The 26,443-nt window shown below is 51.9% G+C and overlaps 2 protein-coding genes across 2 annotated transcripts in view; both read left to right on the forward strand.

Annotated features, from left to right (window-relative positions):
• Positions 1–5,313, forward strand: part of ZNF541 (zinc finger protein 541) — a 54,146-nt gene extending 48,833 nt beyond the window's left edge. The window contains exons 12-14 of the mRNA XM_007943037.1: positions 4,514–4,654; positions 4,835–5,016; positions 5,145–5,313. Of these exons, the coding sequence (XP_007941228.1) occupies positions 4,514–4,654; positions 4,835–5,016; positions 5,145–5,313 (492 nt within the window). The remainder of the gene's footprint in view (positions 1–4,513; positions 4,655–4,834; positions 5,017–5,144) is intronic.
• Positions 5,314–17,459: 12,146 nt separating this feature from the next.
• The window catches only part of NAPA (NSF attachment protein alpha), a 34,395-nt gene continuing 25,411 nt past the window's right edge, over positions 17,460–26,443 (forward strand). Inside the window, exon 1 of the mRNA XM_007942867.2 lies at positions 17,460–17,557. Coding sequence (XP_007941058.1) covers positions 17,460–17,557 — 98 coding nt within the window. The remainder of the gene's footprint in view (positions 17,558–26,443) is intronic.

Genomic DNA, 26,443 nt, shown 5'->3' on the forward strand with positions numbered 1-26,443 from the left:
CATAGTGCCTAAGGCATCTGACTGCTCACCAAAAGGCTGGAGGTTCAAACCCACCACCCATCCACTCCTCAGAAGGAAGATGGGGTAATCTACTTCCGTAGAGATACCGCTTCAGAAACCCAACAAGGGGTTGCTATGAGTTGGATCTGACTCGATGGCAGTGAATTTGGTTGTTTTTGGTTTTTTAGTACCTTTTGTTGAAAAGACGGTCTTTTTTCTGTCAAATGACCTTTACGCTTTTGTCAAAAATCAATTGACTATGCGTGACTCTCTTTCTGGATTCGCCACTCAGTTCTGTAGATTTGCTTGTCTATTTTTGAGCCAGTGCCACCATGTCTTAATTACTGGTAGCTCTAAAATAAGCCTTGAAGTCACACAGTAGTCCTTCATCTCTGTTCTTCTTTTTCGAAATTGTGCCTGTTCTAATTCTTTTGCATTTACATAGGAATTTTAGAATTAGTTTGTTGATTTCTACAAAACACCTGCTGGGATTTTGATTGACATTGTGTCTACTCTGTAGAGCCACTGGAGAGACTTGACGTCTGAGCCACTTTCTGAGTGTTTGGGGATTTTCCAGGGAGCTTCTGTTGTCGTGGGCTTGGTTTTGTTCTTCTTCTACTACTGCTATTGATTTCTACTTTAATGTCGTTGCAGTCACTATGATTATACTTGGTATAATTTTAATTCTTTTACCTCTATTGACACTTGTTTATGGCCCATCTTGGTAATGGTCTGAGCACTTGGGGACAAAGCGTGTTCTGCTGTTGGTAGGTGACGTGTTCTGTAAACATCAGTTAGCTGAGGTGAGTTGACAGTGTGGTTCAGGTCTTTTATGTCCTTACTGATTTTCTGTCTACTTGTTCTGTCGATGATTTGTAATGGGATTAAAGGCTTCACTGTAATTGTGTGCTTGTGTATTTGTCTTTGCAGTTCTCTCAGTGTTGCTTCATTCATTTTGAATGCAACCAAGTTGCATAAATATTTAGGATGATTCTGTCCTATTGATTAATTGATCCTTTCGACATCATGAGATGAGTTTCATTATCCTTGGTATTATTCTTTGTTCTGAAATCTACTTTTCCTGATGCTAATATAGCCACTCCAGCTCTCTCTTGATTAGAGTTATCCTAGTATCTCTTTCCTCCAGTGTCTTTATTTTTACCCTGTTTCTGTCACAATATTTGAAGTGCCTTCTCGTAAAAGAAATATACAAAATGACATAAACTGCCTTCTTGTAGGTAATTGGCGCTCTGGTGGCACAGTGATTAAAGCATACAGCTGCTAACCAAAAGGTCAGTGGTCTGAACCCACCAGTGGCTCAGTGAGAGAAAGATGAGGCTGTCGTCAGCTTCCACAAAGATCGACAGCCTTGGAATGGGGCAGTTCTTTTCTGTTCTCTAGGGGCGCTGTGAGTTGGAAGTGATTCAGTGGCAGTGGGTTTGGCCTGGGCTTTGCTGCTGTAAAAATTGACAGCCTTGGAAACCCAATGGGGCAGTGCTACTCTGTCCTCTAGGGGCGCTGTGAGCAATCGACTCTATGGCAATGGGTTTAATTTGGGTTCTTATAGATAGTGTGTAATTGAGTGTTGCTTTTTTGTTCTGTATGAAAACCTTTGCCTTTTAATTAGGTGTTTAGATTGTTTATATTTAATGTGATTATGGAGATGGTTGGTTTTAAATTCTTAGTCTTGCTCTTTGTTTGTAGTATTTTATGATTCCATTTTATTTCCTTCATTGGTTATTAGCTATACTTCTGTTTCATTATTTTGTTAATTGCTGTAGAGTTGATCGTAGACATCTTTGCTTATCACAGTCTATTATAAAGTGATTTCTTATTAGTCACATATAGTATGAGACACTTACCATAGGGCATTTCTGTTTCTTCTGTCTTCACCTCTCTGCTCCTGTCGTGGATTTTATTTCACATATTTTATATATGCCACAATGCATGTTATACTTTCTGTTTAATCAATTATCTTTAGAGAGCTACACCACCAGAGCTCTCAAATAACATGAAAAGAGTCTTATCTCTTTGTGGTCACCATTTTCATTGTTGTTCATTCCTTTGTGTGAATCCATATTTCCATCATATCATTTTCCTTCTGTCTGAAGGACTTCCTTTAACGTCTCTTGTGGCATAGGTTTGCTCGTAATAATACCTTCAGCTTTTGTATGTCTAAGAAAAAGCCTATTTTGCCTTCATTTTTTGAGAGATATTTTTCCTAGTATAGAATTGGTGAGTATTTTTTCTTCCAAACCTTTAAAATACTTCTCTACAGTAAGGAAGGTTGGGCAATCCTACTTCTGTAGTGATACTGCCTCGGAAACCCAAGGAGGGGTCGCTATGAGTCGGGTCCAACTTGATGGCACGTAACAACAACAACAACAACACAGTACTTAGGCCTCTCTTGTTTCCAGTGAGAGACTGACTGAAATGGTGGGTTTGTCTATAAGGAATCCACTGGTCTCCTCCCCTTTGTTTCTCTGTGTATGATGTGTTTTTACCCCTCTGGTTGGTTGTTATTTCGGAATTTCTCTTCATCGCTGGTTTTTAACAATTTGATCATGATGTGCTTTGGTGTAGTTTTCTTCGTATTTACTATGCTTGGGAGCATTGCCAAGCTTCTCGAATCTGTGGATTTATCGTTTTCATTACATTTTGAAAAATTTGACCATTATTTCTTCAAATATTTCTTCTGTCACTCTCTTCTCCTTTCAGGACTCCAATTACACGTACATTATGCTGCTCAAAGTCATACCACTGCTCAATGATTTTTTTTTTAAATTGGTTCTTTTTTTTCTGTTTTATTTTGGATAGTTTCCATTGCCGTGTCTTCCAAGTTCTCTAGTCTTTGTTCTGTAACGTCTAATCTTCTATTAATCCCATCTAGCTCTGGTAGCATAGTGCCTAAAGCACTTGACTACTAACCAAAAGGCTGGCGGTTCAAACTCACCAGCCACTCCTCGGAAGGAAGGTTGGACAATCTACTTCCATAGTGATACTGCCTCGGAAACCCAAGGAGGGGTCGCTATGAGTCGGGTCCAACTTAACGGCACATAACAGCAACAAGAAGTGTGTTTCTTATCTCAGACATGGTCATTTTCATCTCTAGAAGTTCTCTTTGGGTCTTGTTAGGTTTTCCATGTCTTTACTTACCTTTTTGAGCATATGGTGTACAGTTTTAATAACACTGTGTCCTTCCCTGCCAATCCTAGCATCCTTGTCAGTCTGGGTTGCTTTTGATTGACTGAACTATCTCCTCATTAGGTGCATATTTTCCTGCTTCTTTGCATATCTAGTAATTTTTCATTAGATGCTAGACATTGTGAAGTTTAGCTTGCTGTGACTGAATATTTTTTAATATTTGAGCTTTTTCTAGGATATAGTTGTTACTTGACAGCACTTTGATTCTTTAGGGCATTGCTTTTAAGATACTTTAGATTGTGCCAGAGCCGCTTTTTCCCAGAAGTAATTACTGCTCACAGCAAGACAGGACCCTTCTGAGTAGTCTGCCCAATGGCCTGTGTGTTACGGGGTTGTCTACACTGGTCGGTGGGAGCGGGCACCCTGCCTGACCCTGTGTGCAACGCTTTTCCCTCTGTGCAGCGTGCTCTCCTGCAGTAGTATTTAGTCCCGTGGACTTGAGCCGCGTGATCTCCTCAGACTCCCTGCTCCGTCTCAGCTCAGGGAGTCTGCTGGGCTCCTCCTGGACTCCCCGCCCTGGGCCGGGCTGGGAACTCTCTCCAGGCGGTGGGCGGGGCGGTGGGCGGGGCGGTGGGCGGGGCAGTGGGCAGCTCAGCGCCTGAGTTTCCTGTCTCTCACTGTCCGCTCTTGCCTGATGTCCACCATCTTGTCTTGACAGCCATTGTCTTCATGGCTGTTTTTTTGTTTTTTTCTTTGTTGTTTTGAATCAGAGGGTAAATCTGGTTCCTGTTGCCCCATCTTCGCTGGAACTAGAAGTCCGACTTTTTTTTTTTTGGTGATTTTTTCAGTCAGGTGAAGAATGTGTCATCTCCACTCCTAGTTAGTGAATACACATATCTTAGTTATAGTTTATTAAAGATGAAAACGTCACATCAAGAAAGTACAATTTGGAGTGAGCTCAGTAGCCCACTGAGCGTCCTGAGAAATTTTCTTCCTTCCAGTGCAGTTAGCCTATCCAAGTTCCTTTGGTTACTGTTATTTTACAGAAGTTGTTCTTGGTGGGGTCCCTTCTTAGGGGAGGGAAGAACACATGGTGGGGTCAGAATGCCCTGGGATCAAACTGCACACTCAGAACGTCCCTCTCCGACCGACATTGACCACTTTTCCTGCCAATACGTTACCACCAAGGGGGACATTATGATTCTAGGCCCCTTGTAGCAGGCACAGGAGGAGGGGACACCAAATACCAGTGGAGAGACATCCAAGGAAGGGCTTTCAAAGAGTGGCGCTGGCCCAGTGGGTAGGGGGCTAGGCCCCCGCGGCTGCTGGTGAGGCGTCCTCCCAGCTAGCTTTGCACTTCCCCTCATAGATCCAGACAAAGACAGTCGCCCAGTGTGTGGAGTATTATTACATCTGGAAAAAGATGATCAAGTTTGACGGTGGCCGAGCTCCGGGGCTGGAGAAGAGGGTCAAGAGGGAGCCAGAGGAGGGAGAGAGGACGCAAGAGAAGGTAGCGGCCGTGGGGGGGGCGGCGCCTGGAGCCCAGCTCCGCTGAGGACCCAGGTTGGAGGCTGGGCGGGTGCTCCCGCACGAGGGCCTTCCCTGCAGGGGACACTGGTGTCCTCTGATCCCCGTGTCCCTCAGGAGAGAGGAGGTCAGCACCTTCATATCGCCTTCGCCCTCTCTGCAGGCCACTTGCAGCCCTCGGGAGAGACCCAGCCACCGTCCAACTCCCGAGTTAAAGATGAAGACCAAGAGTTACAGGACGGAGGCCATCCTCAACTCCAGCCCCGACACAGGCCCCAAGAGGACCCCTGAGCCGCCAGGGAGCGTGGAGAGCCGGGGTGTCTTCCCCTGCAGAGAGTGCGAGAGGTACCGGGCCCCGCTGCTGTGGGGGGTGCACACTGACGCCAGCCTCGGCCCCGTCAGTCACTGCCCTTCGGGGGCCCCTGGGGGACTCGCTGTCCCTCACTGATGCTGACCCCGCCGGTGCCCTGTAGGGTGTTCGACAAGATCAAGAGTCGGAACGCCCACATGAAGCGCCACCGGCTTCAGGACCACGTGGGGCCCACGGTCAGGGTGCAGTGGGCGGAGAAGCCCTTCCAGCTGAAGGAGGACGAAGAGGAGGAGGAGGAGATGGGGGCTGACATGGGCCCCCTGCAGTGGTGAGGCCAGGCCGACGGGCTCTCCAGGCCCCGTTCAGGGGAGACATCGCCCCGGTTCTGGGGGCGCCCTCCAGCCCCTTGCCTCTCCCACAGACATCGCAGCCAGCAAGCAGGCGGGAGGAGGGAGTTGTCAGACCCCCTGGGGTGCCCGGAGCCCATCCCTCTGTCCTCTGTTCACCGCCTCTCCCCGCCTCACCCCCAGGCCCACTCCCTCTGTTCACCATCTGTTCTCCCCTCTCGTCCCACCTCTTCCAGAGCAGGGAGGCGGGCGGGCGGCCGGGAGAAAGTTCGATCTGCACGGGCTTCGGGGTTCAGGTTGGGGCCTTGGTTGTGTTAGTTGGGTGAGGCTGACATGGAGAGTCAGCCCATCGGCCCACCCTCTCCAGGGCGGACTCCCTGCCCTTGGCCTTCGCCCTCACCTGCCGGTGACTGGTCCGTTGCTAGGTCGCTGCGGTTTTTGTACGCGTGTGCTTGTAAACTTGATTAAATTGGGTTCTCGAAGCTGTCTCTGACAGCCCTGCGGCCTGTTAGTCCCACGAGGCTTTGCGTGGCGCGTGGCGCGTGCCTTCCTGCGCTGGGGGAGCGGCTGGTCTGGTGGGGGCCGGGCGCAGGAGCTCATCCACCCCTCCAGCAAGCTCGACAGCAGCTGCTCGCTGGGGCTCGCGCGGGGGCGCCGGGGGCGTGCGCGCCTCTCACGTGGGGGCCCAGGCTCACTCCAGCCCGCGGTCCCCTGTGCGGCCACTGCCCGTGTGTCAGCAGGGGCCTGTGTGTCGCTGTCATCTGAGCGGGCTTCTGCGGTGCTTCCTAAGACAGACGAGGAAGAAAGGCCTGGCGATCGACTTCTGAAAAATCAGAAAGCCCTAGGATCCCAGCGGCCCTGTCCACCTCCGCTCCTGGGGATGGGCAGGAGCGGGCAGCATTTCCCTGTATGGTGCACGGGGTCTCCAGAAGTCGGGGGCCAACACAGGGGCAGCTGACAAACAACAGCAGTACTTTTGAAAAAAAAAAGCTCTGTGGCAGCTGTAGAGGATGGGCTATTGTTTGTTGTTATGTCCTGTCGAGTTGACTCCGACTCTAGCGGCCCTGTGTATACCAGAACGAACCACTGCCCGCCCGTGCGCCGGCCTCACAATCCCTGCTGCACCCGAGCCCGTCGCTGCAGCCGCTGTGCCAGTCCATCTCGTTGAGGGCCTGCCCCTCTTTTGTTGACCGTCCACCTTACCAAGCATGACATCCTTCTCCAGGGAATGGCCCCTGTAGACAACATGACCAGAGTAGGTGAGACGAAGTCTGGCCATTCTCGCTTCTGAGGTGCATTCCAGCTGCACTTCCTCAGGCACAGACCTGTTCGTTCTGGTGGTCCGTGGGACTCTCAGCATTCTTCACCAACACAACTCAAAAGCATCAAGTCTTCTTTGGTCTTCCTTATTCATTGTCCAGCTCTCACATGCATATGAGGTGACTGAAAATACCATGGCTTCAGTCAGGCGGATCTTAGTCTTCAGTGGGCTGCAGGGGACAAGAATGGAGGTGGAGAGTGGGTAGGAAGCTCTAAGGTTAAAAAAAAAAAAAAAAAGACAGTGGCCTGGGCTGGAGGGTGGGGGAGAACGGAGCAGTGAAGAGGGAGAGATGGCCCGGGCTGGGGGTGCGTCCAGAAAGAGGTGGACTCTGCCCGTTGTTGATGGGTTGCACGGAAGAGGGAAGAGGTGGGATCGAGGCTGCTGTGTAGGCTTGGGGCGTCAGATGAGTACAAGCCGTTAGCCAAGGCGAGCAGAGCGGCACAGTGGATGGCGGCAGCGGGACATGATCTCGTCTGTAGGCGCTGTGTTCTGAGCAGAGGAGATGGTGTCAGGAGGTCCACAGCAGGGCCGCATCTCAGCCAGGCGCTGGGACTGGGCGGAGGAGGAGGAGGAGGAGAAGGAGGAGGAAGTAGTTTAAAGCCTTTGGGGCTCTTGGTAAAGGGAAGGGCCTGCGGCATCAGGGGAACCTACATCTACATCGGGCTCCTTTTTCTTCCTGGTGACCTTGGACAAGTCACTCCCTGTTGGAGCCTCATTTTCTCATGTGTAAAATGGGCTGGAAAATCCACACACACCCCCAATGTATCTGCGACCTGAGAAAATGTAAATGAAATGTGCAGCGGGCACACCACGCGGACGGGCCTCCCCGTTTAACGAGCACTCACGCTGCTGTTACCGCCGGACTCCCACCTTCAAGACTAAGTCAAACTCTGCAGCTCCGGAAGTGAAAGACTTTGATTTAGTTATTGTATTACTGGTTATCAGGAGCCCTGGTGGCACAGTGGTTAAGCACTCGGGGGCTAACCAAAAGGTCAAACCCACCAGCAGCTTCTGGGGGAAAGATGTGGCAGTCCACTTCCATCAAGATTACAACCTTGGAAACCATATGGCAGTTCCACTCTGGCCTCTAGGGGCGCTGTGAGTCAGAATCGACTCCACGGCAGTGGGTTTGGCTTGGCCTTTACTTCTGTAAAGATTGACAGCCTTGGAAACCCTGTGGTACAGTTCCGCTCCATCCTCTAGGGGCGCTGTGAGTCAGAATCAAGTAGCCAGCAAGGGGTGTATTAGCTATCTATTGCAGCACAACTTATCACTCTGAAACTTAACAGTTAAAACAAATGGAAGCTCTTATAATAATGAATTTTGATGGGCAGAGAGCCCAAATTGCCTGGGGTAGCTCAGACTCACTCCTGCGATCTGTGGCCAGGCTACAGTGGCAGGCACCAGTGGCTGGTCCAGGAAAGCCTGTTTAATCAACGAAAAGAGTGGGCAGAGGTTTCTGGAGCCTGGCGCCGCTCAGCCAAACCGCCAGCAGCGTCTGTGGTGCCCAGGTTGTCTGCATGCAAACCATCTGGGATCCTGACTGTGGAGGGGGAATGGAGACTCCTGTGCCCCACCACAGACTTTCAGAATCTAAAGCAGAATGGGGCGGGACCTTGGAACCTAAATTTCTAAAATGAACTTTCAGTGTTAGGACAATTTTAGATTCACAGAAGAATCGCAAAGATTGCACAGAGAGTTTTCATATACCATACACCCAGTTTCCTCTATTACCACCATCTCACGTGGTTAGGGACATTTGTAATGATGAATGAGCCTATACTGATACATTATTATTATTAACTACAGTCCATACTTTATTCAAACATCCTTAGCTTTTACCTAATACCCTTTTTTCTGTCCCAGGATTCCATCCAGGACACACCACATTTAGTTGTCATGTGTCCTTACGCTCCTCTTGGCTATGACAGTTTCTCAGATTTCCTTGTTTTTAATCAGTTTTAACAGTTTTGAGGAGTACTACCCCCACTGCTGTTGAGTCAATTCCAACTCATGGCGACCCTATAGGACTGAGTAAAACTGCCCCACCAGGTTTCCAAGGCTGTAATCTTTACAGAAGCCATTTGCCACATTTTTTCTCGCAGGGCAGTTAGTGGGTTTGAACCACCGACTTTTGGGTTAGCAGCTGAGTGCTTTAACCACTGCATCACCAGGGCTCCTAGAGGATTCCTTGTCAGGTATTTTGTAGAACATCCCTCAGTTGGGATTTGTCTGGTTTTTCTCCTGATCAGACCTGGTGAGGGGTTTGGGGGAGGAAGACAATGAAGAGGAAGTACCATTTTCATTAGACCATACCAAGGGCACGTGGTATCAATGTTACTTATTTCTGTTGATGTTGACTTTGATCACCTGGCTGAGGTCATGTCTGTCAGGTTTCTGCATTATAAAGTTACTCTTTGTCTCCCTTTTCCAAACAGTAGACTTTGGAAGGAAGTCATTGTATGCAGCCCATAGTTAAGGAAAATTGTGGCCTTGGTAACAGAAATAACGCTGGAGACCACATGATAGAATTTTACAAGACCAACGACTTATTCATTGCAAATACCTTTTTTCAACAACACAAACGGCTATGCACATGGACATCATCAGATGGAGCACACAGGAATCAGACTGACTACATCTGTGGCAAGGGGTGATGAAAAAGTTCAATATCTTCAGCCAAAACAAGACCAGGAGCTGATTGTGGAACAGACTGTCAACTCATATGCAAATTCAACTTGAAATTGAAGACAATTAAAGCAAGTCCATGAGAGCCAAAATATGACCTTAAATATATTCCTCCTGAATTTAGAGACCATCTAAAGAATAGATTTGATGCATTGAACACCAGTGACCAAAACCCAGAAGAATTATGGGATGACATCAAGAACATTATCCATGAAGAAAGCAAGAGGTCATTAAAAAGATGAGAAAGGAAGAAAAAAACAAAATGGATGTCAGAAGAGACTCTGAAACTTATCCTTGAGCGGAGAATAGCTAAAGCAAATGGAAGAAATGACAAGATAAAAGAGCTGAACAGATTTCAAAGAGCAGCTCAAGCAGACAAAGCCAATTACTATAATGAAATGTGCAAAGACCTGGAGTTAGAAAACCAAAAGGGAAGAACACGCTCGGCATTTCTCAAGCTGAAAGAATTGAGGAAAAAAATTTAAGCATCATGTTGCAATATTGAAAGAGTCTATGGACAAAATGTTGAATGATGCGGGAAGTCTTAAAAGAAGATGGAAGGAAAACACAGAGTCATTGTGCCAAAAATCTTCATCCTGGTTAATCTTCACCCATTTCAGGAGGTGGCATATGATCAAGAACCAATGGTATTGAAGGAAGAAGTTGAACCTGCACTGAAGGAATTGGCAAAGAACAAGGCTCCAGGAATTGACGGAATACCCATTGAGATGTTTCAACAAATGGATGCCCCACTGGAGGCACTCACTCGGTTATGCCAAGAGATTTGGAAGACGGCTACCTGGCCAGCTGACCGGAAGAGATCCATATTTGTACCCATTCCAAAGAAAAGTGATCTCACAGAATTTGGAAATTATCAAACAATATCATTAATACTACATGCAAGTAAAATCTTAATGAAGATAATTCAGAAATGGTTATAGCAATATATTGACAGAGAACTTCCAGAAATGCAAGCTGGATTCAGAAGAGGACGTGGAACAAGGGATATCATTGCTGATGTCAGATGGATCTTGGCTGAAAGCAAAAAATACCAGAAAGATGTTTACTTGTGTTTTTATTGGCTATGCAAAAGCATTTGATTGTGTGGATCATAACAAATTATGGACAACATTGAGAAGAATGGGAATTCCAGAACACTTTATTATGTTCCCTACTCATGAGGAACCTGTACATAGACCAGGAGGCTGTCGTTTGAACAGAACAAGGGGACACGGCATGGTTTAAAATCAAGAAGGGACTGTGTCAAGGTTGTATCCTTTCCCCACACTTATTTAATCTATATGCTGCTCAAATTATCTGAGAAGCTGGACTATATGAAGAAGAATGTGGCATCAGGATTGGAGGAAGACTCATTAACAACCCACAATACGCTGACAACACAACTTTGCTTGATGAAAGTGAGGATGACTTGAAGCACTTATTGATGAAGACTGAAGAATACAGTCTACAGTATCGATTACATCTCAATATAAAGAAAACAAAAATCTTCACAACTGGACCTGTAAGCAGCATCACTATAAATGGAGAAAAGATTGAAGTTGTCAGAGACTTCACATTACTTGGTTCTACAATCGACGCCAATGGAAGCAGCAGTCAGGACATCAGACGATGTACAGCCCTGGGCAAATTGGCTGCAAAGGACCTCTTTCAAGTGCTGAAGAGTAAAGATGTCTCCTTCAGGACTAAGATGCACCTGACACAAGAAATGGTATTTTCAATCGCCTCATATGCATGTGAGAGCTGGACAATGAATAAGGAAGACCGAAGAAGAATTGATGCTTTTGAGTTGTGGTGCTGGCGAAGAATGCTGAAAGTACCATGGACTGTTAAAAGGACTAACAGATCTGTCCTGGAGGGAGTGCAGCTGGAATGCTCCTCACAGGCAAGAATGGCCAGACTTCATCTCACCTACTTTAGTTGTGTTGTCAGAAAGGCCATTCCCTGGAGAAGGATGTCACACTTGGTAAAGGTTAATGAAGGAGGGGAAGGCCCTCAATGAGATGGATTGACACAGTGGCTGCGGCGATGGGCTCAAGTACAGCAAGGATCATGGAGCTGACGCGGGACCAGGCGGCGTTTCACTCTGCTGTGCATGGGGTCACTATGAGTCGGAAACGACTCGCTGTCACCTAACAAGAACACCACCACTTCAGGATTGGATATTAAGCCCCACCTCCTTGAAGGTGGAGTATCTATGTAAATTGTTTGGAATTCTTGTGCATAGGAAATTTGTCTCTTCTCCCCCATTTTTTTTTCAGTTTTAACTTTTATTGTGATTTGGGTGACAGTTTACAGATCAAATTCATTTTCCATACAGCAGTTCATACACATTTTGTTTCATGACATTGACTGCAGTTCCCCACAGTGTGACAGCTCTCTTTCCACTTCCTCCCTGTGGTTACCTCCTCCCCGTGTCCTTCTTTCCTGTGCCTTCCTGCCCCCTGAGCTGTCTCCCTGTGCAAACACTACCCTTCTGATCCCCCACGAGTGACCATTTATTTCTTTACTCAGTCATTTATTTCTATCAGTCTGCCCCTGGGTGATGCAAATGGTTAACACACTGAGCTGCTAATCAAAAGGTTGGAGGTTCAAGTCCCCTCAGAAGAAGAAGCCTGGCAATGTGCTTCCAGACTCAGCCATGGACCTGGATGGAGCCCATTTCTGCTCTGACACACATGCGGTTACCTGGACTCAGAGCCAACCAGGAGCTATAGTTACAACCTGGATAGGATTGGTCGTATGTAAAACAGGCATAGGGGAGATCATTGGGGTGTACTGATTTGGGGGTAATGGGTATTACAAGTTTTGACTTATTTGTTGGTGGGTATTCTGCCAGGCCAATACGTTGTGGGGATTTCTGCCCCTCCCAGACTGTAAATTTCCAGACATAATTGGGTGAGGGTTCAGTGCTAGTGAGGGTCAGGAGGACGAGGGGTCCGATTAAGACGGAGCTTAGTCGGACCCAGCATTTGGCATGTAGAGGAACCATGATTTGTCTGGGCTCTTTTAATACGGGAAAGGTGGTGCCACAAGGGGTCACCCAGGAGTTTTACCACCGTGGGGGTGGTTAAGATGACAGCATGTGGTCCAGTCCAGCGAGGTATCAGTGGCTCTAGGTGTAAGGTTTTTAGAAGTACTGCGTATCCGGGTTGTAGGTGAGTTGCTGTTGGTATTCCTGGAGGATCGGTCCCTAAGGGTTGTGGTAGATATCTGTCTGCGTGCTCTCGCAGTAGTTGCCTAAGGAGAGAAAGTTACGGGAGATGGGAGCTAGGGGAGGAGGTGTGTGTGTCGGGATCTTCCCAAGTGAAGGCAAAAAGGTTGTAACACTTGGGGTCTAGGGGGATTGTGAAAAAGGCGTCTTTGACATCTAGAACTGAAAAGTGAGTGGTAGTAGGGGGAATATTGGAGAGTAAGGTATAAGGGTTAGGGACTACGGGATGCAGGGGTCTTGGACTAACCGGTAGGGCCCGTCAGGTTTCTTTACTGATAAAATAGGGGTACTGCATGGGGATTGAGTGGGGATTAAGAGTCCTTTGGATAAGAAACGCTGTATAAGAAGTTTCAGGTTGTGTCAGTGTGTGTGTGAAATAGGAAATTGGGGTTTAGATGGAAACTGTGTGGGGTCTTTTAAATGTACCATGACAGGGGGGTGATGAGAGGCGATGGATGGGGAAGAGGTGTCCCATACGCACAGATTAACAAGATCAGGGGACATGGGGAAAGCTGGTGCTTGTGAGGAGGTAGTAGTCAGTGATAGTAGGAGAGAGGCACAGTGATCCTGAGTCCAAGTTAAAGTGGTCTTAATTTTTGCAAAGAAATCTCGTCCCAAAAGGGGGGTAGGACAGGTTGGTATAACGAGAAATGAGTGTGAGAGAATCCTGTCATCTATTAAGTAGGTGATGGGGTCTGTTGGGGGCGGGTTGAGGGTTGCCCGTTAATTCCCATAACAGAGACTGAGGAAGGGAAGCATGGTCCTGAGAAGGAGGGGAGTACAAATAGGTAGCCCCCATATCAATCAAAAAGGAGACTGACTTACCCGCTACCTTGATAGTGACCCTGGGCTCAGCGAGAGTGATCGGGGTTGTTGAGTCCGGGCTCCTTCAGTGGTCAGTGGCCAGGCCCGATTGTCGACAGCGGGTTAGTGGATGGGGAGGATGGCCCTCCATGCTTTGACACAGAGGTACAGTCACTCTTCCAATGTCCTTTCAAACCACACGCTGGACATGGGCCGGGGGGCGGTCAGGCTGAGGGCAGGATCTGGCCCAGTGCCCATCCTTACTGCACCTGAAGCAGGTCGGGGAGCCACCGTGGAAGGAGGTCTCCTGTCACTGTGTGCTGGCCTCAGGGCCGCTAGTAAGGCATTGGCCTGCAAGGCGGCCTTCTGGCGGGTCCTGGCTTCCCTATCTGCCTCCACTTTCTCCTCCCGGGTGTTAAAGACCATAAGGGCCATACTTACTAAGTCTCTGATTGGGGTCCCTCTTCAGCTTTCTTAAGTTTCTTTCTACTGTCAGGAACTGACTGGGTTATGAAATGAGTGGCTAGGACTGTGGCTCCAGCCGGAGAGGAGGGGTCCAGGCAGGTAAATTGGGTGAAGGCTTTGGTTAATCGGTTCAGGAAGGTGGCTGGGTTTTCATTAGGAAGTTGGGTAACTTCTTGGAGCTTGTCAAAATTAACTGCTTTATGCAAGACAGCTTGTAGACCTGCCAGGAGGCATTGGAGCATTTTATCTCTGCAGGATCTCCCGGTCCGTCCGTCCGGACTGGGTGTCAGGCTGGTACACCCAGCCTGGGTTTTGTGACAGGCATGGTGTTATCTGTTAGGTGGGTTTGGTCAGCATGTTCCTGGGCGGCACTAAGGACTCTTATCTTTTTTGTCTGGGAGGAGGGTAGAGGAGAGGATGACATATATATCATGCCAAGTTAAATTATAGGTCTGAGAGAAGTATCGGAACTCTTTGATGTAAGTGGTAGGGTCATTTGAAAAAGAACCTAAGCGTTTTTCAATTTGGGATAAATCAGCCAGGGAGAAGGGGGCGTGGACGTGTACAATTCCTTCGGACCCAGCAACTTCGCACAAGGGGCAAAGAAGGGGTTGCTGGGAATGAGTGTGGTGGCTCACAGGGGAGGAGAGGGTGGAAGAGGTAGAGGAAGAGGTGGTGTCCGGGGAGGTGGGTGAGACAGGAGGATAAGGAGCCGTAGGGGTGGGGAAAGGAGGGCAGCGCCACCTGAGGGAGAGGGGGTTGTGCTGCAGAGTAAGGAGGGGGTCTGGGGGGCGGGGAAAGGTTTTCAGGTGGGTCGGAGAAGGAGGAAGAGGAAATCCTCTGAGCGGTTTCAGAGGGGGAGGGAGGCTTGGGTTTGTGAGGTTTGGGGTTTTCACGGGCAAGGAGGATTGGGGTGGTATTAAATTTCGAGCACACTGACGGTCGGGAGTGTCAATAAAAATAAAAGAAGGCTTGGACGTAGGGGATTTCTGGCCATTTGTCTGTGCGTTGGCAAAAATTGTCTAAGTCTGTAAGGATATTAAAGTCAAAACTTCTGTGGTCTGGCCAGCGAGAACCATTCTAGTGGGTACCGGGGCCATGCCGTGGTGAAGTAAAAGATGAGGCATTTGGGGCGGATGTCCTGGTCTAGTAGTAAGGTCTGAAGGTTCGCTAATAAACACCCCAGAGGGGTTGGTGGATAGATTTTGGAGTTTTGACTACCCATTGGGTCTGAGTTTTTCAGATAGGGTCACTAGAACCCTATGGCAGCAAGACTGTTTTGCATAGGTGGACGTCTCCACCTCATATTAAACAGTCGGACGAGCGGTAAACCCCCAGGGGAGATAGGATGTCAGGCATCCCTGAGCAACCTATCTCCTGGACAGAGGAGTTTCTGACGTGGTACCACGATTTTTCCAGAACCAGTGCAGGCAGAAAACTCCGGGACAAAACTCAGACCTTTGGGCAAGTCGACCCTCCAAAAGTAGTCACACTAGAGACATGTCCAGAGGACCAGTCAGATGCCCGGTTGTCCGCTCCCCTCTCGGGGATTTAAGTGACTCTCTGGCTCAGGTGTCTCCGTATAAGCCCCGGAGCAGAGGGCAGAGCCACACCGTTATGCCGATCCGACTTCACATGGAAATCAACTGAGGGCCCACTCAGACTCCGCGACCTAGATCTTGGAGCGTCACAGAAACATTCACACCACCTCTCAGTCAGACGCAGACGGATTACAACAGAACTAATTCAAACTGCTTGGTAGTAGACACTGGTTCATTGCCCAGAGCCAAAGAATTAAAATGGCCCAAAGGATGGAGGACAACAAAATACAAAATGTATGTTCTCCGGTGAGCACTGAGTGAAGGGTAAGATGTGACTTACCGGTGGTGGCTGCAGGGGGCCGGAATTCCCTGGTCCGGAAGGAAGAGGGAGAAGGGGAATAAGAATTCCCTCAAGTTCTACTCCTCTTCCTGGGTTTTGGCACCAAATGCAATGCTGAGCTGCCGAGACACCAGGACACGGAGTTGTTTCAGAGAAGCAGTTTATTAGCACTTCTGGCCGAGGTTCTGTGGCCTTGTGTCAGGGCCAGAGAAGTTATGCCCCCGGGCAGGGGGGATAGATTCTTATAGACACAGAGAGGACCTAGTTGGGGCACTAAGGAAATGGCAGGGTCCAATTAGCACGGGTCTGTACCTAATTAGCATGAGGGGGCTTCACAGGAGGAAGTTGGTCATCACGTGGGACTTTCCAGCCTGGGCGGGTTCTGCCACCTATTTGTCTTATCAGGCTGTCTCATCAGGGCCTGATACCTGGAGGAAGCTGCCAACTGAAATGTTGGTGGCTTGAGTTTACTCCAGCCTAACACTAGGGTCTAGGTGTGCTTGAACTTATGTTGTTGTTGTTGTTTTGTGCCAAGTCGGGCCTGACTATGGGGCAATCTACTTCCCTAGTGATCCTGCCTCAGAAACCCAAGGAGGGTCACTCGCTATGAGTCGGCTCTGACTCCCGGCACATAACAACAACAATCACTAAGGAACTAGATTGCCCAACCTTCTTTCTGAAGAGTGGCTGGTGGGTTTGACTCGCCAGCCTTCTGGTTAGCAGTCAGGTGCCTTAGTCACTACACTACCGCAGCTAAGATTTTAAAATTTCATTGTGGCAAAATATGTAACACAACAATTGCTATTTTCACCATTTTAAGTGTGCAATTCGGTGACAATAATTACATCCACAATGTCCTGCAACCATCACTACTATTTCCAAAACTTTTTCATCTCAAACGGACGCTGACTCCCATTCAGCCCTCTCCGCAATCCCTGGCAACCACTTTGGTGTCTATGCAGTTGCCCATTCTAAATATTTCATGAAACTGTAGAACACAAATTTTTAACACTCTCCCCAGCTATTTTTTATGCACGTAGAGTCAGAGAACCTCTCTTCTCAAAGTTTTGTTTTCAGTCTTTGGAATACTAGCTTTCCCAAAGCAGTTTCAACAGTCTTCGGCAGAGGGCGCAAGAAAAAGTAGAATGTTTTCCTTTTAACCACAGACGCCCTTCCAATTGGTGGAGAACAGCCCAAGATAAACGCGGAGGCGGGGCCGCTGAACTCCGCGCCGGAGAACTGTCGACTGTCAGATGAGGGTCGACAATCAGCTGACTAGTGACCAAGGTCCCCAAGGAGGGGCGGGACCTAGCAAAGGCAGCTGATAATTGGTGGAGTAGGTTTCAGAAACGCAGGGCCCTGGGGCGGGCCCTTCACTGTGAGAATTTGGATTGGTTTATGTGCAGTCACGTGGTGGCGTACGGCGCACCAGAAAGCGCGTGAGGACGCCGTACGCGGATGTAGGCGCACGCGTCGAAGTCTAGGGACGCCGATTGGAGATCGCCGGTCACGGGGTGATGTGGGTAGGCAGGCGGGGGCGTGGCCGGTGGGGCGCGCGCCGGGATGCAAGGCTGCTGGTTGGTCAGCGTGGGTCACGTGCTGCCGGGCCGCCGAAGGCGCGCGCCGGTGCGACGTCAACGCAACCCGCTAAGCTCCCCGACTTGTCTTCCGCGGCGGGGCGGGGACTGAGTCCTCCCAGGGCCCAGGTCCGACGGTTTGGTGAATTCTTTTGCGACCGCCATGGACAATTCCGGGAAGGAAGCCGAGGCGATAGCGCTGCTGGCCGAGGCGGAGCGCAAGGTGAAGAACTCACAGTCCTTCTTCTCCGGGCTCTTTGGGTAAGAACTGGGGCAGGGGCCAGCCGGGACCTAGGCTGAAGGAACGAAGGAGGCACGGCCTGAGGCGTCGGGGCAGGAACGAAGGGCGAGAGCCGAGGGAACAGAGGGGATTTTGAAACGGGGAGACATGGTTTGAGGCTGCAGGGGGGCACGGGCTGAGGGCCAAAGGGCCCAGACCCTGGCCGCACAGCGTGACATGAGACAGAGATGGCGGTGGCGACCTGGGCTGAGAAGACAGGCCGAGGTGACACCATCTTGAGGCAGGGGAGAGAACTTAGGCCGAAGACGGGCCAAGGGGCCAGAGAACTGGGCCGAGGCCTTGAAACGGGGGCTGCGGGAGCCAGGTTAAGGAGTCGCTCGGAGCTCCCGGAGAGCCTCTCTGATAGGACGTGGGGCAGCCGCCCCCTGTCCGAGGTGTTGACACTTCCCGGGCTCACGGAAGTGGATTTGCGTGGGTCCTGCGTGACGGGTCAGCAGTGAGGAATCTGACACCAGGCCGAAGGGATCAGGGCTCGGTGGATCGAGGATGGTGAGGCATGTCTGAGTGTGTAAGGTGTCTGGGATGATGACTAGTCTTAGGAGACTTTCTGCTTGAGTGGGACCCAGGTGGAGGGGCCTGGGATCAGAGGCCGGGGGAACGAGTGAGGTGATGTGGCTTGGCTGAGATGGAAGGGTCGAAAGGGAGATGCGAGGGAACTGAAGAACCAAGCAGGGGTGAAGGCCTGCTGTGTGACCACTCAGTAATGACTTGGAGAGGGTCTGAGGACAGTAGCAGGGCTCGCTGAGCAGAGGGCCTGAAAGGGGCCTTTGAGACAGAACTAACACCTATGATGTGACAGATATGTCACATAAAATTTATTAACTCTGAAAAGTAGTCCCAGCCATATCCTTTGAGGAATTTTAGTGGTTTGGGGATGTCCTAAAGTCCAGGTTTAAGAGATGGGTCAGCCACTTACCGTATTTTTTGTATACAATGCACCCTCCCAGCGGGCACACTCATATAACACGCACATGTGTATAATGCAGATACCCATATAACGCACAAAGCACATCTAGGAGACAGATGTGCAAGGGGTTTGTGAGGTTGGCAGAAAAGCCTGAGTAAAACTTGTACTTTGGGGTATGTTGTTGGGCAGAGAAGTAGGGAGTCCTGTAGGACTAGGGGAGAGGGACGCCGAGAGAGGGACTGGAAAGGGTGGAGGGAAGCTGTCAGGACTGTGAGGAGGTCTAGGAGAATAGGTGATGCTTTCTGGAGAGGAGCTCTGGTGGCACAGTGGTTAAGTGCTTGGCTACTAACCACATGGTTGGCAGTTCAAACCCACCCAGTGGCTCTGTGGGAAAAAGGCCTAGCCATCTGCTCCTATAAAGATGACACCCAGGAAAACCCTGTGGGCAGTTGTGATCTGTCACTTGGGGTCATCGTGAGTCAAAATCAACTCAACAGCCCATAACAACAGAGTTAGGAAGGATTCCCTGGGTACCTCAGATGGTTGCGTAGTGCCTAAGGCACTTGACTGCTAACCAGAAGGCTGGCGGTTCAAACCCATCAGCCACTCTGTGGAAGAAAGCTTGGGCCATCTACTTCCGCAGTGATACCACCTCGGAAACCCAAGGAAGGGTCACTAAGAGTCGGATCTGACTAGACGGCAGTGAGTTTGGTTTGGTTTTTGGTTCAGATGGTTGAGTGCTTCACTGCTAGTGAAAAGGTTGGCAGTTGAAAGGCACCTTGGTAGACAGGCCTGCCAGTCTGCTCCCTAAAGGTCAGCCTTGAAAACCCTAGGGGGCAATTCTTCTCTGCACACGGGGAGTCGACTGGACTCAAAGGCAACTGACAGCAACGGAGAACTGCCCATGGGGTGCGCACGGACTCTGAGAACCCAGGAGAGGCAGAGCCAAGGGGAGGCTTGGAACTGGGAGCTAGGGGCTGGGGTTTGGGAGGAGGGCCCGGGAGCCTAGAGGGGTGGGTAAGAAGTAAAGGGAAGCCCCCTTTATGAAGAGGAGACGGTGGAAGGCACCAGCCCTTGTTTGAGATTGGATAATGTGCAGCAAAAGGACTTGAGGAAAGTGGAGGAGTAGATTGATTAAGGAAGAATGTAGTTTTAGAAGCTGAGCAGGGGAGAGGGAGTGGTATATATGAGAAAAACTTCACTGGGGGAGAAGTTCAAGTGCAGTGTTTTAGGGATGGAGCCAGGGGCTGTTTCAGGTAGTAGCTTTCCTGGGTGGTTCTGGGTGTCTGGTCCCTTCTGCCTTGGAATTGGAGTGCTTGGAGGGAGCAGGTAGGCCAGCAAGGTGAGTGCCCTTGAAGCAGTTGCAGCCTGGCTGGGAGGCAGAACTTCTTGTTTTAGTTGCCATCTAGTTGATTAGGACTCTTAGCAATACTACAAGGCAGAGAACTGCCCCTTAGGGTTTCCTGGGCTGAAATCTTGACGGGAGCAGATCACCAGGTTTTTCTCCCATGGAGCAGTTGGTGGGTTTGAACAACCAACCTTTTGGTTAGTAGCTGAGCGCTTAACTATCGTACTACCAGGCTCCTTAAAGAGAAATTGATCCTCACCAAATGCGAGCAGAGCACACTTGTGTGATGTCACAAGGGCTAGAGTGTGTGTTGCAAGGGGAGGTTCTGCGATGAGAGGCAGCTGTGTGAACTGGAGGAGGGGTCTTTGTGGTGAGTGAGTTGGGCCACCTGGAGCCCAAGGGTTTGCTAAGGAGCGGGGCTCAGGAGGGGCCTGGGCAGCAGGAATAGGGCCAGCACACGGGGTTCTGCCCAGAATGTCAGGGCACCAGGAGCTTGAGGGGCAGGGGTGGCTTCCTGCAGCAGAGGCTGGCCAAGCTCCAGCAAGGAGAAGCGGGAGGTTTCTCTCTGCCGGTGGCGTGCTCTGGCGGGGTGGGGGCAGGTGCTCCGAGAGGGGGGCAGGTGGAGCAGGGCGGTGTAACTGCAGGGTGTTCTAGGTCTTTGTCATTGTCACATGTGCTGTGCTGAGTCAGTTCAGACTCATAACAAGTCTGTGAGTCCATGTCTAGAGGAGGGAGAAGGGGAAGGTGAGGCTGGAGATGGGGACAGCGCCAGGCCCCAGCCCTGGAGGGGAGAGGTGTAGGGTGGGTCAGACGGCGGGGCGTGAAGGTAGAGGGCTGTCGCAGAGGTAACAACAGTAACACCTGTTGCCATCAAGTTGATTCCGGCTCATGGCGACCCCGCATGTTGCAGAGGAGAATTGCTCCGTGGAACTTGGTTGTAATCTTTACGGAAGCAGATCGCCCGGCAGGCCTTTCTGCCTTGGTGCTGCTGGGTGGGTTCAAACTCCCACCTTTAGCTTAGTAGTCGCGCATGACCCCAAACCAGACCAAACCACACTCACTGCCATTGTCGATTCTGACTCCTGGCGACCCTTTCTTGGGTTTCTGAGGCAATATCTCTACGGAAGTAGATTGCCCCGTCTTCTTTCTGAGGAGTGTTTGGTGGGCTGGAACCTGGTTAGCAGTCAGATGCCTTAGCCACTACACCACCAAAGCTCCTACGCACAACCCAGGGACCTTAATAATAATACCACAAAACTTGTTGCCATTGAGTTCATCCCAATTCACAGCGCCCCTAGAGGACAGACCAGAACTGCCCCGTAGGGTTTCCAAGGCTGTCAGTCTTCACGGAAGCAAAGCTCAAACCAAACCCACTGCTGTCGAGTCGACTCTGAATCATGGTGCCCCTAGAGGACAGAGTAGAACTGGCCCACAGGGTTCTAGGCTGTCATCCTAATGCAAGCAAATCGCCAAGTCTGTCTCCTGCAGAGCTCCTGGGTGGGTTTGAACCGCCAACCTTTTGGTTAGCAGCCAACCACTACCAGGACTCTTTCCTCTCGTTTCATGCTCACAGACTCCCCATGGAGGTGGCTACGTGGAAGCTCAGAGAAGTTCATTTCCTGGCCGTGCCACACAGTCAGCAGGTGGGACCAGGCCTGTGGGAACCCAAGCCCTTGTCTCAGCCCGGGGCCGTTCTTCCTCAGTAGTTCATGCTAGAGGCTCTGGGATGTGGGGAGAGGAGCTGTTGGAGAACCTCTGCCTCCTCACCCTCGCCCCCTTTCCCCAGGGATCGTGGATTTTCCAAATATTTGAAAGAAGGAAGTGATGTGATCACAGTCCCTTCCAGCTCCAAAAGGCTTTAAGGTGATGCCGTTAGACTTTCACCCAAATCACAGTTAAGAAAAGCAAAGGTGGTGCTGAGAACAGGGAGTGGGCGAGGCGAGGCTGGAGGGGAGGCCGCTGACCTACCGGAACCCGCCGGAGTGAACGGGGTCAGCTCGGAGCACCCCGCAGGGGCCTGGGGTGAGGGGCCCCTGCCCCTACACCCTTGTCTGTGTTGAACACTCCCCGGCCTCTCTAGACCCTCTGAGGCCAGGGCCCCGAGAAGAGCGTTGGGGCTCAGCTCGGCCCTGCTGCTTCTCCCCCCTTCTGGGTGCCTCAGTGGTGTCACCTGGCTAAGGTAGAATGTCAGAAGGGCCAAGTTGGCTGTACCCCCCAGGGCCCGGGCCGTCCCTCTCAGTGACATGGCGAGTGTTCATAACTGCATCCTTTCCTCTTCCTTGCCTCTGGGCTCCCGGGCGCTAGGGGGCTTTGGTGCACATGTCTACCGTCCCTCCTGCTCCCTCCCCCCGCTCCACGCCCCAGCGAAGGGTGGGGGGCGGCGAGCAGCCGAGCTCCTGCTCTGGAATTGCCCAAGTGAAAGTCCAAGGGACAGCGGAGGAGGGGGGGGGCACTTCCTCTCCCTGCTCAGCGTCTGCAGTCCACCCGGAGACCCACCCTGCTGTGTCTCTTGGGCTCCGGCAGATTCTGAGCACAGCCGCGCTGTTGCCTGGGGCTTTGCTTCATCCCTAACGTCCCAGAGCCCCACCTCCAAAAGAGCCCAAATAAAAACTTTCCACTGGGATACCATCGCAGACCGGAAGTTCCTTCATCTGTGAAGTGAACTTGTGGTCATACTGGCATCCTGGGTGGTTCTAAGGAGTGGCTGAATAGAACACAGTGCTGGCCTTGGCAAGCGCTTAGTAGGTGTGCAGTTACCATCTTTATTGTCATTGAGGGTTGTCATTGGAAGTGGTACTGAGGCTGATGGAGAATAGAGATGACAAGGTGTTCTGTATACAAACCTGAAAACCAAACAGAACCACTGCCAGGGAGTCATTTCTGGCTCACAGCACCCCTAGAGGACAGAGTAGAACTGCTCCACAGGGTTTCCAAGGCAGCAACCGTTACGGAAGCAGATTGCCACATCTTTCTCCTGCAGGATGATGGCTGGTGGGGTCAAACTGCCAACCTTATCAGTTTGCAGCTGAGCGCTTACGTGCTGCACCACCCAGGCTCCCGCCTGATCCCTGGCCCTCACCAAAGCTCCTCCGAGGCCCTTCTGTTGTCTCCATTTTGCAGGTGGCAAGAGCTGGGGGGGGGGGCGTGCACGTGGAACTGTGTCCTTTCATGGTTGCAGGGCCCAGCCCTGGCCGGCTGCACTCACAGCCCGCTGGCAGAATGCCACAGTGCAAGGGGTTGTGAAGGGCTTCGGGGACGCAGGGGGGAGGTGTCATGGGGAGCCTGCAGCCCTACGGTTCGGGATACAATTGGGCAAAGCAGCCAGGCTGCGCCCCCTGCCCCCTGTGCCTGGTGGAGCTCGATGACTGGCAGTCTTTGTGTGTTAATGTTCCCTCTGCTTGGTACAGTAGCGGGTGAGCGACGAAGGGAAGAACGTCAGCACAATGGGTTGACACAGTGGCTGCGACAGTGGGCCCAGACACAGCGGCCACTGTGAGCACGGCGCAGGGCCAGGCAGTGTTTTGTTCCGCTGTGTAGGGTCCCTGTGAGTCGGAACCAGCTCAGCATCTAACAGCTGCGGCATAGAGCGGGGTTCCTCCGTGGCGGCCGGCTTCGCTGATAGAGCCAACTGAGGGAAACCCAAGATACGGCAACCCGTTCGCTGATTTAGAGCAGATAGGGGCCTCCTGGACACATCACGGGAGTCTGGTGGCATAGTTCCTAAAGCGTTTGACTGCTAAGCAGAAGGCTGGCGGTTCAAACCCACCAGCCACCCCTCGGAAGGAAGACTGGGCAATCTACTTCCGTAGAGATAGCGCCTCGGAAACCCAAGGGGGGTCGCTGTGAGTCGGATCCGACTCGATGGCAGTGAGTGAGTGAGTGCAGCTGTAATCGCCAGGCACTGCTCCTGTGGAGCCCCTGGCAGGTTCAGCTGCTGACCTGTCGCCCAGCCATGGCACCATTAGGGCTCCTAGCAGAGCATGTCAGCCCTGAGCGTGAGCCTGCACAGTGGCTCGGGAAGCTGCGTGGCATCTTGAGAGCCAGGTGCTGGCGGGGGCAGCCGGTGAGCGCCGTGCGTCCCGGCGGGGGTACTGACGGCAGAGGGCTGGGGCTGGGGCCTGTGGCTCCCTCAGGGGGCTGAAGGGATGAGGACCTAAATGGGGGAGTTGCTCCATCTGCCCTACCTTTTGAGGTCCCTTTAGGGGAACTGAGGGGGCGGGGAGAGCATGGCTCTGGAAGTCCGGAGGTACCCAGGGCATGGAGGAAGGTGGTTGGAGGCTGGGAGTGTCCTACCGACCCCCTGGCCTGGCGGTCCCTGTGCTGTGTTCCTGGCAGCGCTCACTCCCCTCCATATGGCAGTTGCTGGAGGTTGGCGGCTGCGACTGGGAGACCTGAGACCACTTCCTCCCCTGGGAGGGGAAGCAGAGCTGAGCTGGTAATTATAGACGGCCCTGCACAGGCTGGCCCAAACCAGTTCCCTCTATTCCCGGCTTGGATCCGGCTCAGAGCCGTGGGTTGGGAAGAGTGAAGCTGGCAACTTGGGGGGAGTCGGTGGAGGAGGGACCATCAGCTGTCGCTGCCACCAGGGCCTTGCTAGCTTGTCTGCATGGTGGGGAGGAGGCAGGGGGGTGGCCTGGTTTCTTCCCCGTGGGGTTAGTGGGTTTTATGCATTGACTTCTGGGTGCACAGGAGGGACCATGTCCACCGATCAAGTGCCAGGCAGCCTCATAGAGCGGAGAGCTGGGACGGCCCCCGCCAGTCTCTTTGCTCTGCTAGAAACCCTCCTGTGACATAAGTATGGGGCCCAGCCCTGTACCCTGGCCTCCAGTGGGGGCCCCTCCCTGTCCCAGAGCCAGGCTGGAGTCTGCTTCTGCCTCAGAGCCTTTGCAGCTGCTGGGCCCGGTCTGGACGCCTTCCCTGGCTCAGGACTGGCTCCGCTGTCATCGTGGAGGACCAGGCTCTGTTCTCATGCGCTAGACGGTGGGCCTTGCTGCTGCTGTTCAGAGCCGCTCTTCCCCCAGGCCCCCTAGCACTTAAACAAAGCAGACTCACTGCTGGAGAGTGGATTCTGACTCATAGCGACGCCGCTTTGGCTTTCCAAGGTGGTATCACTACGGAAGTAGATTGCCCAGTCTTCTTTCCCAGGAGTGGCTGGTGGGTTTGAACTGCCAGCCTTCTGGTTAGCAGTCAAGTGCCTTAGGCACTGCTCCACCAGAGCTCCCTTTAGTCCTTCTGAAATTGTCCTGCAGATTTTCTGCTTGTTGCCAGCACCCCACTCCCCACTTTTGAGGCCAGGCCCTTCTCCTATCTGTGGTGCTGGTATCGCCAGTGCCCAGCACACAGTGGCTGTTGAGGTATTTGTCCCTCAGATCGATGGCTCGCCAGTGACCCTGGGCAGGCCACCCTCCTCCCCTTTTGGGCCCTCACTCCTTTCTCTGAAAGAAGAGGAAGGACTCCTTGGTTGTGTCCTCTCCCTCTGGAGTTCCACCTGCCACCCCCTGGCTGTGGAAGTAGTGCCGACCAGGAGGAGGCCACCCTGGAGGCCTGACAAGTGGCAGGTGCTAATCCCTCAGGCTTCCCATCCCACAGGGAGCCTGTTGACCTGCCACGAGCTGGCTCGGCGTAGGCTGAGATCATAGGATTTCAGCCCGGGCAGCTCACTGGCTTTGTGTCGTGTGTCCGCTGAGCTAAAACGAGCCCCGGCTGGGCCAACTCTGTGAATGGCTGCTGGCCCGGCTTTGGGCCTCTCAGTGGGGTGTGCCATCTCTGCTTTCCCAGAGTGCCTGGTGGTGGAGGAAGCCCGCAGGTGGGCCGATCTGTGACCGGGGTCTGGGAATGTGCCCCTGTAAGGGAGCCTCCCAGAGGGGCTCCTCCGCGGGTGCGCGCGGCCAGGCCCGGAGCCAGGCGCTGTCTGAGGTCTCCGCTGCTGGGCTGCTGGGGGAGCCCCTCCCCTCTCCAGGGCCAGAAGTGTGTCCTAGTCACTCCAGACTAGGGCCCCCGGTCCGAGGTGTGTGGTAAGTCACTAGGGTGAGGTCAGAGGGTAAGACCGTGGGCCGGAGTGTGAAGACCCAGGGCAGCCCGTCGGCGTGAGTGTGGGAGGGACGCATTCCGCGGCCCCTTCTGGGACAGAGTGAGGGGCAGGGGAACTGTGTCAGTGCAGCCCCGGAAGGCAGAGGCCTAGCACCTAGATAAGAACCTCCTTGTCGTTATCTGTCATTATCGAGTTGGCCCCCAGCTAATGGCGACCAACCACACGCACGGCAGATCGCACCATTGTGTCCACAGGGTTTTCGTAGGCTGCTTTTCAGAGACAGGTCACCAGGCCTTGCTTCCTAGTCTGTCAGCTCTGCTGATACCTGTTCAGCGTCGTGGAAACACACAAGCCTCCCTGGCAGACAGAGGGTGGCTGCGCCTGAGGAGCATGGGGGGAATCGAACCCAGGTCTCCCGGGTGGAAGGCGAGAACAACCACTTTGGATTCAGGAAGCCTGATTCATATCCATTCATTCCCTAGCCCACCAGCCCTCCTGCCCGTGGGGTGTTTGCCAGCCGGTGATGCAGCCTGACCCAGGCAAGGTCTTCCTTCCCAGGG

Source organism: Orycteropus afer, unplaced genomic scaffold (genome assembly GCF_000298275.1).
Source record: "Orycteropus afer afer isolate SDZICR_OR568_19922 unplaced genomic scaffold, OryAfe1.0 scaffold00099, whole genome shotgun sequence".
In the NCBI taxonomy this organism is placed as follows: Eukaryota; Metazoa; Chordata; class Mammalia; order Tubulidentata; family Orycteropodidae; genus Orycteropus; species Orycteropus afer.